The sequence below is a fragment of the Buteo buteo genome, chromosome 15 (genome assembly GCF_964188355.1).
Source record: "Buteo buteo chromosome 15, bButBut1.hap1.1, whole genome shotgun sequence".
Lineage (NCBI taxonomy): Eukaryota > Metazoa > Chordata > Aves > Accipitriformes > Accipitridae > Buteo > Buteo buteo.
In genome coordinates this window covers 24,516,860-24,529,773 of record NC_134185.1, presented here as the reverse complement: position 1 = coordinate 24,529,773, position 12,914 = coordinate 24,516,860, and the positions used below count along the sequence as shown (strand labels likewise).

Genomic DNA, 12,914 nt, shown 5'->3' with positions numbered 1-12,914 from the left:
TTACTTGTTCCCCATTGTTTTAAAATCTACGACAGAATGACCTTGGCAGAAAGGCAGCTCTAGTGTTTATTTTGGTCTCTTTCAGCTTTGGATCTCACCAACTATATTGTGTTATATAGGAAACTGGGGTAAAGAGACTGCATTTCGTGATGCTGAAACTCAAGAGGAATTTCAGACCTTATTTCCATTATAATGCATATAACAAAGTACTGACCAGAAAAGGTGTCAATAAATACTTCTGTGGTGAGGCATTGGGATGGTTTCTGGTTTTTGCAAAACAGAACAGGCACTGAACCAGCCTCCATTTTTCAGATTTGTTCAATCTTAGCCTGCTGGCTGAGGGTGAAAGGCTGAGAGCAGCCACCAGCCCAGGAGGGGAGGGTTCCTCGGTTGGTTTGCAGAGGGAGAGTGGGAGGTGGGTAACAAGCACCACAGGGAAGGTCTGAAATGGGTCCAAATTGCTTTGCATGTCTTGTCACGTTTGGGAAGCATTTCAGTTGAAAACTTGCTACATCTTAAAATGGAAGAGGTGCTGAAACTAGTGGTTTTTGGAAGCGTAGACAAACCAGCGTTACCTAACATTCCTGGGTGACCAGTGGCCCTAAGCTACGACAACAGGTAATAGATTTGGTACCACCCTCTGGAAAGAAAGAGGAGGGTCTCAGTTAAAGGAGTTTCTGCTGGTAGCAGGGACCGTGCCTACTCCTACAAGCTAGAGGAACTTTTGCAAAACAAGCAGTGAGGCGAACAGAGCCAGCACTGGAGTAGGCACGGAGCAGCTCACGGGAGCAAATCCTGGAGCAAGGGCTTGGCTGGAGAAGCTGGCAGCTGGAGCAGTGTGGAGCAGCGGCTGATGGACTGGAGGGGTCAGCTGGCAGGGCAGGAGCAACCCACGCCGTTCACGGTGTCACACGGAGTGGCAGGAGGGTCCATGACCCAGCAGCCTGGGATGCAGAGATCAGGGACTTATACCCCCAAACTGGGAATGAAGAATTACTTCAGGAAGAGAGATAACTAGCTGGTGTAGCAATTGCTGACTGAAGGCATCGGAGGACAGAATAGTTGTTGCAGTGATTTAGGTAAGGAGTAGTTACTGCATTTCACCCTGTTTTATCACCCTGTTGTCCTTGTCTTTTCGCCCATCCACGAAGCCCTGTTTTAAGATGCTGTTTATTCTGCTGTTTGTGGGCAGGGAGGTTGAGCTCAGGCACTTTAGTTTAATTTTCCCAGGTTCTGGCTGGTGACCTGAGCCGAGGTTTGTTGTCTCCTAAAAACTGAACATAGTCAAATCCAGGTTCTGCTATGTCTGAAGGATAAAAAAGTGGGAGATCTGATAAGACCTTCCAGTTTCGATCTGTTCCTACATTTGCTGATTTTTTTTTAATAAAGAAAGTAATTTCCTCAACGCTGCTTTGTTCGTGTTCCAGTCCTGAACCCCCACAGTAAAAACACATAAAATTTTAAGCATCTTAATATAAACCACTTGGCTGCCTCAGATACTGCTTTTGCCCATGACAAAGACTCTGTTTGTCTCTTCGCAGCACAGCCAGAATCTTTGGTGCAGATCTTATCATTTGGGTGACCCAGATGTAAAGAATAAAAGCGTGACCTGGAGTTCTGTGCACCCCTTAAAGAACCGTGAATGCGACACTGAGCGCAGAGTGTGATTTAACTGACTTTGGTGGAGACACTCCCCATTCCTATGGGAGTTACAGCAGGCAGTGATGGGTAATGCTGCTATTCAGTCATGCCAAAAGTCTTGCTATAATTTTGTAATATTTCAGCCAATGTGAGACTGTAGTATTTTCCCAAATTTCAGAATTTCAGTATGATTATGAAGTTTGAACAAGAAAAAAACACCCTCTGTGTTTTTTTTAAAAAAAATATATCTGTAGAACTGTTTGATTTATTGTGAACTCTCAAAATCTTGCAGAGTTGCTTTTTAATTTTCTGTAGTTAGTTATTTTCCAAAAGATCATCTGCCTAGTGTGGCCACCAGGTCACAGAAGCCACTGAGAAGTGCTGGGGCCAGACCAGCATTTTGCTTATCACTATCGAGCTCTGGCTGTCAGCCAGCATCTGCTGAAGACTGCATGCTCTTCCCATCAGGCCCACAACGTCTGCCCTCTCATCAGGACAAGGTGATTTTTTTTTCTTCTTTTCTGAAATATACCATTCAGTTCACTTGCCAGAAACGTAGTGGACAGTTCTTCACATCCTCACAGATATATTTTGTGAGTAAGTGCTGCTTTTTATGACCCTCTGACTCACTTTTATTAGCCATATCTCCTCATCTGGACTAGCTGTCTAAAACAAATAGAAACTTTTAGAGCTGAAAATACATGTGTCACCTTCACTTTCCCCTTCACCACTCAGTGCATCTCAAAGGGCTGAACTGCACTCGGCCTCTTTGGAATAGTTGGTAGGATGTGAGAAGAGCAGAGGCCGCTGATGGAAACATACTGCTCCATCTGTGCACTTTATGGCCTGAAAAAGTAGAGGCCCGTGGTTAATGTCTTTTCCTCCGTTGTATCAATAAATGGCTCTTTGTTGCTAACAAAGAATATTTCCTCTCCCATAATAAAGCTGCTGAGTTATCTTTGTTTAATTTTGCAGCCATGTTTGCTTCCTGTAATTATTGGTGAGTAAGAAATTAACTTCCTCTTCCCTGGCAATGCCAAAAGAACCTTTTTCGTCTCTTCACTTTGGACAGTAAAGTATCATTTGTTCAGTGACCTTTTTTAACATTGGGGCATTAACAAAACCTGGATTTCATCCGCTACCACCTTAATGCCTTATTGCTGAAATGCAGGACCAAAATGATTCATCCCTACGTTGCAAGCTTGGAAGCTGCTTTTCTCATTTCCTAGCAAAAGCCTCCGTGATTCCCCAACGCCGTTCGCTGGCAAACTTGAACTGGACAGCTTTGTGCCAAGCCCCTGGAGCAGCACAAGAAAGCCTCCGACACGAATGCCGGAGGAACCGGAGCAGATTGCCCCCCGGCGCGCTGCTCTGCAGATCCCCCGCGCTGCCCGTCTTTGAAACACTTTTCGTCATTTCTGACACAAATGGGAGCGGGACCAGGAGCCTACCAGAAGGAAAGTCCCGTTTGTCGCTGCTCGCCCCTTACCCAAGTCGTTAGTCGAGGACTTAACGTGATGAACAGGACAGGCTGATTTCTTTCTGCAGCTTTTTCTAAGCCATCTACCCAGCTTTGCCTTCCTTGAGACAGATGCACTGTCTCAGGCTGGGTAGTGGCTATTAGAAAACAAAGCTGCTGCTATTTTCTGCTGTTACTATGCATCTGCTACTCATTTCATAGGATTTAAATTGCTTGTAGTCTAGGTTGACATTTTAATAACCATTAAGAAACCTCACTGACCTTTTAATTGTCTGTGTTATCCTTTGTGTATAAATCTGACATTTTGGAAGAACAAAAGAATACAGCCATAGGCCTGGAAACAAGGGTGGGTTTTTTTTTATTTTTGTGTCATCTGTCTAAAGGGCTTCCACTATTGCTGTCACTGAGTTAGTGATGCGGAGGTAATATGCTGATGTTTTTGCATCATCTGTAAGGGCAAAAGCCTTCACTCTTTTTTTTTTATCTTACCTTTTTCATATTGATTTCTCTTTGCATCTTAAGCATCCACTTTCTCCCTTCTGTGATAGTTACATTAAGTATCATTTGAATTCAAGGCTTGCCCATTAATGACAGTGGACTGTAATCTTAAATACTTCAGGGGCTTTAAGGAAAAACAAAATGACATGTTCAGGAAGCCAGTGTCTGAGCCACCCTATACCCCTCAGTCTTTGTGCTAGAGCTGTTTAAATTTATTGGCTGCTCAAGGAGAATTTCTGCATTATAATGGGGTGTCTGACATTCATTGAAACATCATCCATGTGTGTTCACAGCAAACAAGATGGCCCTTTACAAGATAGGAGAGTTAGCTATATTTCTGCTCTATAGCTCTATTTATTTGTGTACTTTGTTATTTAGAGGATAGTTACTGGAAATTTTTTATGGGCATAAGGGAAATTTGAAAAGCAACACTGGTCTATGGTTGTTTGCTTGCCTTTATTGAATTATGTCTGTGAAGTACGTTTAAAATTTAACTAAAAAAGCTGCATCTGCTCATTAAGAATTTGACTAGATAATGGATTTTCTTCTTTGTTTTTGAAAAATTTATTTTGTAGAAGTCTGCTATATGTTTTAGAGTGCTGAATTGCAAGAGTCATCTATGTGGTGGTTATTTTTCACTTCAGCTGCTGTTTCTGATTTGCATGTTGTATTTTGATTTGTATTATTGTACCTCTTTTAGGAAGATCACCATATGAAGGTACACAAAATGTAAGAACTTGATCAAAATACATCAGATGTAATGTCTGTCTTACCCTGAGATGTCTCCACAGCAAGTTGTTAACGGTTTTTAATAGGACCTGAATGAGATCCTTTAACAGATGTGACTCAACCTGATGAAAACACATGTACAAGATTTCTCCCCCGTATGGGAAGATTCCCTCAAAGACTTCTGCACTGCGGTATTGTCAACTAGTAATTAATCCTATTAGTTTCTTACCTTTCACAGTTGGGTCCTGCATAGTTTTCCTTACAGACACAGCGCACACTTCCACTCTTTCTGTAACAGGACACTGCAAAGCTGGAATTTCATTAGAATGCATAGTTAGAATAGCACGCGATGGCAAACACTTGGGAGTATTTCTTTATTACATTATGGACTTTTGCTGTAGTGTGAACTCTGGCTCTTGGTTACTCATTGCTGAATAGGTATTCTTAAGCTCTGTATGTTATTCACATTGTACGCCTTGTTTAGTCTTTTTAATTAGTGTAGAAAGCACTAGTTAGTATATAGCACTACGGAGCTATATAAATACAGACATATGTAAGTTCTTGTCTTGCAGTGTAGATCAGACACAGCTGCAGGTTTTGATACACACATTTTAGATAAGGGACTTCTTAGGATAAATGTGTATGTCATGTGAACATAATTGCTTCCTGTCTCTTATTCTAAAGGGTAAAATATTGCTTATGAAAGACACCTCAGTAAGCACCTCAGGAATTGAGATTCTGGAATGGGTGCAGCAGTTTCCTATGAAAATCCTACAGTTTTCCTCAAATCCAGTCTGGAAGTACCGAGTGGTGAAAACTGACCTCAGTGATGCCATCCTCATTTACAGTAACCGAGGCTGCTCTGTTGTCTCTCTGAGTAAGCTGGAAAGAGTCTGGGGCCTCTTCTGAGACCAACATGCCAAGTAGTGATACTGATTGCAGTAATGGCTTGGGCTGCAGTTTTCTCTGCCGGGATTCTAAATTGTGGATTCCTTTGCTTTCTTACATTTTCAGGATTTAACTGATGTTTAACTAAATATGAGACCCAAGGAACAGCAGCAGCCAGATGTGGAAAGTGCAAATTGTATACACTTCAAACACAGTGATAGACGTGGCTTAAATACATTTGCAGGAAAAAGACATACAGTCCTAAAGAGGTTTCCAGTTAGTTTGCAATCTGTGTGAGTAAATTCCTGCCAGCCCTGGAATGCAACCAGAGTAGTGAGTGGCAGCAGTTGCCAGCTGCAGGCCCACGGTTGCTAAAACGCGGGTCCCGAGTTGTACAGTGCTGGGCAGCTGTGGCCAGGCTGTATCCTTTTCACACAGAAGAACAAAAGACTCGGAGAGATGGGAAAGAGCATGATCCATGCACTGCTTTTTCCAGGAATGAGCAGCACTGAAAGGTGACAAGAATTCCTGCATATTTCTGTTCCCACCAGCATTTCTCAGCTGGTTGGAGAACCAGTGTCAAATAAATCTGTGTCTGGATCTCTGCTGCCTCAAAATATTTCATATAACCAGAGAGAACATAAAATGAGATTCTGCTCACAGAATTCACAAATTAACTTCTGTAAAGCTTTTATGAGAACATACTGAGAAAATCCTAACAGTTTGGCAGTCTTCCTCTTCTTTCACAGAGGCTAATTCCTTCATGTAGTTGAAAAAACCACATTGTGGATTTAAGTTATGAAATAAGACTGAAGCCTTCCTGAAGTTTTATGGTTTTTTGTGATCTTTTAGGGAAAAGAAGTTCTTATAAATCCCTCAGGTTTGAAAAGAAGTAACATCTGCTGGACTGTGAAGCAATCTCCATCCTCCTTTTTTATTCCAAAGAGATGACATTACATTTCATGGGTAATGTCCAAAAGTTATTCCAAAAGTTTCCAGGATAGCAGATATGACGATAGCCTGGTCAGAAAATCTAGATACACACAGATGAATCCCAAGAAAAAATATGTCAGTTTATGTATTTTGTCACTTTGTTTAACTGTTGTGAATTCACTGGCTATTTCCAAAGTAAAACAGAGTACAAAGCAACATCGTTTGGATGTTCTTTATTTAAGGCTTTTACTGCTTCTCTGCTTTCTGGTAGAGTTACTGTTTTGCCTTAATATAAATGGAGTAGGGTTAATGGAGGAAAAATAAAAAAAAAAAAAGAAAGAAAGAATGGTTGTTCTTTGAATTTAGTTATGCCAGGCTGAATGTTGCTCAATCATTATTATTTGCCTGTTCCAGCCCCAGCTGAAGGCTATTGCTGTGGTCAGGTCTCTCTCATGCAAAAGCTGAACAGGCAGTATCTGCATGTTATTTAAATAGGGGTAAGAGGCAAATTGGGATTGGTTGTCCTTTAACTATTGCCTTCAGGACTTTTCTGAGTGAAAACCCCTGAAAAATCAAAATACGTTTTTACTAAGGTAGTTTTAAAGGGGTGACATATCACAGAACGTAGACTATCCTGAGATGGAAGGGACCACGAGGATCATCAAATCCAACTCCTATATTGCTGCTAATGTCAAAGCCTCTGCATTCAGGTTCCCTGCAACCTTTTTTCTCCCTTCCCAAACCCGTGCTGCTGTCCTTTTGGGTTTGGGGCTTCCTTATCTCTAGTGGTCTGGAACAGGAGAGGTGTTACGTCCCCTGGCAGAAGGGCTAAAGGAGCATGTTGAAGCAGGGAAAGCTGCTTGTCCTCTGCCCCCATCTCCCATAGCACTGGCAGAGACAGCTCAGGTCCCCGCTGGTCCCACCACACCAAGCCCTCTGGACTGGTGGGCTGGCCGGTTCCCTGCTCTGGGGGACCAGTGCTGCAGAGCCCGGTGGGCTGCAGGACTGGGCAGGGGGCTGGGTGAATGCAGACCATGCTCTAGCAGATGGCGCTGTAGGGAGGACAGAATTAGACCTTGCTTGGTAGGGACTGGGTCTTGTGCCGTGGTGCCTCAGGCATGTGCAGCCCAGGTTGTGGTTGAGAAAACAGCTCCTTACTCCAAAGTGGCTGCTCTGAGCCCAACAGGTTAAAAAAAATATCACTTTCCTTTGCTGAGGAAAAAACACCGCTTCCGACTTTGTATTTCTATTTCTGGCATTACAGCCACTACTGAAACTGGAGGAAGCGGTCTGCTGTTTTGTCTGTGAGCTCGCTCACTCCTAAGCCTTTCTACATGTGAGCAAAGCCATGTTCTTCCCCCGTCTCTGGAGGATTTTCTCTCTAATCCAGGCAAAGCTGCAGTTTTTCAACAATAGCTGTTCTCCACCCCACGGCCCTCCTCACATGTCTGCAGCTCGCTGCAAAAGCCAAGAGGTGATCTGCGGAACTTTGGCCAGGATGATTTTTCTCCGTTGCCATTTTGAGCCTGTGCCACTGAGCCGCTGAGCAAAATGCAGCTCAAGCTCATCCCACCTTAAGGCTGTACGAGTAATCCTATAGCAACGGCAAACAAATACGGTGAGGAAATTCCCCTTTGCTGAGAAGCCCTGCTGAAAGCAGAATGGGAAACAACGCAAGGGGAGTATGTAGCTCGCTAAAAAATAGCTTCAACCCATTGGCAAATATTTACTAGCACCTCCTCTGGGCACTAGAGTGGGATTTGCATGGATGCCTCTCCCCCAGAGCACGGACCTCAAGCAAGAGGAAGTTGATAATTTCTCTCAGCGGCGTTACTGACATGCCACTAACAGTTTCTAATAGCTGGTCACGGTTCGTAGTTATTTGTTTCTTCTGAAGGCACAAAGCAGATAATAGCTGGAGCTCTTTGGCTTGGTCTTCGTTTTCTGCCAGGCTGCAGAGTTTCTTACCCGAAGGTAGCTGGGCATCAGCTGAAGGGGTGTTGTACCTGTCATAGGGTTGTCCAGCCCTTTCCTTTCAACTGTTACTGTACTAACCAGATCCAGCTGCTGCTGACTCAGGAGACTGCCAGGCTATGCTTTTTTTGTGGTTCGTTTTATCCTCCAGAGGTCACAGACCGATCTGTCTGTCTGTCTCAGTCACATACATCCCTGATGCCACCTTCCTCAGGAATTAGTCTTTACGGGATTCTTAAAAGTAACCAGACAGCTGAATAATCTCTCCTACATAAAAGAGGATGAGCTTGAATTTGCTAAAATATTTCCTCCCCCCTCTTGGTAAGAACTGGTATGAGAGCTTAAGGATATTTTACACCTTCTAAATGAAATGTTGTTTCCTGTGGTTATAAATGTGAGCAGCTGGTAGTCCTCTTATTTTCCCCCGGTTGGCAAGGGCAGCAGCCTTTGTATCCTGCATCCAGGAAGGGATGCTGACCCCGCCTTGGAAAGGGCCAGAGCCAGCCCAAATCAGAGAGAAGCAAAGACTCGTTACGTACTTGGCAAGCGCTGGCAGGGGGCAGGGGCAGGGCTGGCAGAACGTGGGCACTCCTCTGACAACGTCACCGATGAAGCCGTCTGGACATTGCTCGCAGTGCTGTCCCGTTGTGTTTCTCTGGCAGTCCTTCAGTGGAAAGAGAAAGAGCGGTGAAAGTTAAAAGGAGGTGCTGCCTAATTCAGAATGAAATCATTTAGCTGAAGACCCGGCCAGACAGAATAGGGGCTGATGCCAGACCCTGACCCTTCAAGGCATTGACAGATGCAGCCAAACCAGCTAGCGCTGCTGCAAATAAAAATGCTATAAATGATTACACTGGCCAGCCAGCAGGTGTTGGCAAGGTGCGGTACAGGACAAAACAGACATATGTGCCTGCCAGGTGCTGGAGCAGAAGCAGCACTGCCTGTCAGCAGAGATGTCAGGGGTACTCAGGTGTAGCTGGCAGCCCTCTTTTGAATTGTGTGTGCCAGCAGGAAAAAGTCCCTTTTACTGACAGCAAAACAAAATGAAAAATATCTGCTGGTGAATACTATCAACAGATTTCAGCCTAGATATAAGTTTCAGCGAGGCTGCTTCTTGGACTTGATAACTGGAAAAGAGCATCAGGGGAATCTGCCTGCAAATGGTGGCTAATATACCAGTGGCTCTGAGGTTTTTCTCCTGAGATGAAAAGCGTTACAGCATGAAGGGATGTGTTATCACTACTCCTTGTTCTCAGCCTTAAAGGAGGTCCGCTTAATGGAAGGAAGAAGCAGGAGTCTTCTATAAGTGGCCTTTCTATAAAATACAGATCAACTGTGCAAAATGTCAGTCGCTTTATAAGCAAGTTTCATCTCCACAGTCTATTGTTTGTGAGGAAATAGGCTTCCTCATGCAGAGACAAATTGGCCATCAGCTGATACTGTTGGGGCTCTGTGGAAGTAAATCAAGCTGTGGTAATTCATATACAAAATATTTGTTGCAGAATATTTCATGTTGCTAGGTACAAAATTGTGCCTCTCAGATAATATTTTCAATCACAAAAAAAGTCAAGGTTTGCTGTAAACAATTCTAAATAGAATTTGTAAGTCCTGAAAGCTTAAGTAAGCATAGTTATATCTTTTGGTTTGCAAATGGACACACTTAGATGCCACAGGTTATGTGGTCTTTCCTCTAGGCACACGGCAAGGCAGGGGGTGACTGGTGCAGCATGCATGAAAAGTGCTCCTGCACGCTGCAGGACTCCTGCAGACTCCTGTCCCTGCTTCCACTTCAGCAAAATACCCACAAGTTGTCAACAAAACCCCACAACCCTCCAAATTCTAGCTGTCTCGCCCAAATTGCTTTAGAAGAGTAGGAAGGGTGCAGAAGTACTTTTCTTTCTTGCAACTGTGCAATGAGTTTTGCAATGTCCCTGATTCAGAACTCTCCAGTCACACAACTTTGTACTGATGCAGTCCAGATGCAAACAGCTGTGCAAGGTTCGAGGCAGCAAGGAGTCAGCTTCACGTCAGAAGCATGTGGAGAACTACTCTGTCAGTGCATATTTGCTGTGGTTTTGGGTTAGCGTGCTTGATTCTTTCCTCTTCTGACCTACAAACAGTGGATCATGGGAACTGCAGACTAATGGATATGATTTCCATCCTTGGTAAGATGACAGTGTCTATAATAAAGAAGAAGATCTCTGAATACATGACTCAGGATGATTCAGGAGCTCCTGCTTCACTAACCTGCTGCATAATGGTGCAAATAAGCAAGTGTATGAAGGGGAACCAGAGGACATAACATATCTGGACTTCCAAAAAAGCCAACTATGCTGTCAGGGGACTTAAAAAAAGTTCCTTTTACTAACAGAAAGCTGATAAAGGCTAGGAAGCGAAGGGTAGGATGTAACAGTCACTTTTCAGTTTGGGGAAGAGTCACTGTTTGGATCACCTAGGCCTTGTGGCCAAGACCAGTTTTGCTCAGGGTTCACCAGTATCTTACAAACAGAGACCAAAAATGCTAGGGCTGCTCAGCTGGGATAGTGTTGTGGTTTAGGCTCAGTCGGCAACAAAGCACCATGAGACCGCTCGCTCACTCCTCCCCTACCGCCGGTGGGATGGGGAGGAGAATCAGAAGAAAAAGGTAAAAGCTTGTGGGTTGAGACAAGGACAGTTTAATAGGACAATACGAGGATGATAATAATAATAACAACAAAACCAATACTGATAAAAGAATATGTAAAGGGAGTGATGCACTATGCAATTGCTCACCACCTGGAACCTGATGCTCAGCCTGTTCCTGAGCCTAGTTTCCCACCCCTATCCAGCTCCCCCCGTTTATATACGGAGCATGACATCATATGGTATCGACTAACCCCTTGGCTAGTTGGGGTCAGCTATCCTGGCTGTGTCCCCTCCCAGCTTCTTGTGAAAATTAACTCTATCCTAGCTGAACCCAGAACAAAGACAAAGGCCGACAAGTGTTTGGGTTATGTGAAATTATGAAGTTGGTAAATAAGCTGAATGCAGGACCGTAGTTCACCCAAATCCTGCAATACAAGAGCTGAGGGGCACTGACTTGAAAAGGCATTTCTGTACACAGAAGGTAAGAAGCTTCTGCAACTTGCTGCTGGGAGGTGACGGTATTTGCAGGGACAAAAAGGGGTTTCCTAGAGAAATTCATGGGCAACAGATTCATAAATGGATGTTACAAGGACTCAAGGAGGTATGTTCCCTCTAATATACCCTAATACAGCAGTTGTGGATGCTGGGGGAGTATGAAGCAGAGACTTCAGGAACAGGCCAGGCTAGGTCCCTGCCCCACAGAGCATCTCCTATGGCCACCGCTGGGGATCCAATATGGGCTGCAGAGACCTTCGGTCGAGCCCCGGAGGAGACCTCTTGTGCTACATTCAGAGTTCGTGCAGGTGCTAGGAAATGACCGCGGTGCCCCCGTTTATTCTCTAGGAGTCATTTAATCCCATTACAGAACTCGCTGTGCTGTCAGCAGCTGGCAGTCCCTGCAATAACAGGGAAGCTGGGTGTGGGATTTTTAGGAGAGCTCACAGCGAGAGGGAGCTCCCCAGCACGGGACAAGGGGCACCTTGGCCTCTCTGCGGTCAGAGCTTCTTCAGCAGTGCCGGGCTGCGGGTGGGCGAGCTCAGCTTACTGATTTTTCCTCTGAGCCAGTCCCTACAGATTTGAAACTCACTTTCTACTCCAAACATGGTGTGTTCTTTCAAGAAAAGAGTGTGAGGAGAAAGGGATGTGATTAGGGAAGACGTTTAATGAAAACAAATGGTCAAATTTCACTTTCACAGGCATTGCTAAATGAGTTTTGTATCCAAGTATTGTAACTTTGATTTAGTGGCAGAATTTTGTCCTGGCAACATTGATGTGTGGTGGTGTTTCCCCCCCCCCCGCCTGTGTCCATTTATCATCAATCTGCATTGAAGAGTGTAATTTTAGTCAAGGACACTCACCCTTGTGAAAGCACATCTCATGTTTTTTTTAGCCAGTGTTCCTTATTTGAAACCAATTCCAGCTTCCCAGTTAGGACTCACTAGTTTAGCTCAGACCCTTATTGATTCTAGAAGACTTTGCTTGTCTTGCTGCATGTTTTGTAGTCATACAGAATCCATTGCACAGCAATTATTTATTTCTACAAGGCTGTGATTTGGCCAGAGAACTCTACAGCAAGTAGAATAAGATAAGGAAAGGAAAAAAGTAAATTTCTTTTTCCATGGATCTTTAAATAGATTAGACACCAATAATTGTAGAGCTAAAGGTGGTTTTTCATAGTAGTATTTGCTGTAAAGAAGAGAGTAGTATATAGAAAACCAGAAGGTTATTTTAACTAAAAGGCTCTAAAATGAGAGAATACAGAAAGCTTGACTGGGAGGAAGAGGAGGAGGAGCAAAGAAACTTGGTGAGAGCAGAGAAACTGAGAGCAGATGAGGGCAGAGCGGCAGGCAGCTGCCGGGGAGATGTCCAGATCTCGCACTCCTCTCTGGCGAGAAAGCACTAACCGCAAGGGACACGGTGTGAGCCAGAAGGCACTGGAAGGCTAATACCGTTTCAAAAATAGTTTGCATTTGTCATTATTCAATGAAAAAGTAATGTTAATGTACCACAAGGGAGAGATGAGAGCGTGGGCACTGAGTGCTCGAAGGGAAAGAGCACTCCTGTGTCTGAAGCACTGGCGGAGGGCTCAGGTAGGCTCCGTTCAGTTGTAGCCTTCATCAGCCTCTTCGTTTGTGCTCTGAGCAAT

The 12,914-nt window shown here is 44.2% G+C and overlaps 1 protein-coding gene across 1 annotated transcript in view; it reads right to left on the bottom strand.

Moving 5' to 3' along the window:
* The window catches only part of LAMA4 (laminin subunit alpha 4), a 107,600-nt gene that overhangs the window by 62,831 nt on the left and 31,855 nt on the right, over positions 1-12,914 (bottom strand). The window contains exons 3-4 of the mRNA XM_075046773.1: positions 8,683-8,807; positions 4,578-4,658 (exon numbers count right to left, since the gene is read on the bottom strand). Coding sequence (XP_074902874.1) covers positions 4,578-4,658; positions 8,683-8,807 — 206 coding nt within the window. The remainder of the gene's footprint in view (positions 1-4,577; positions 4,659-8,682; positions 8,808-12,914) is intronic.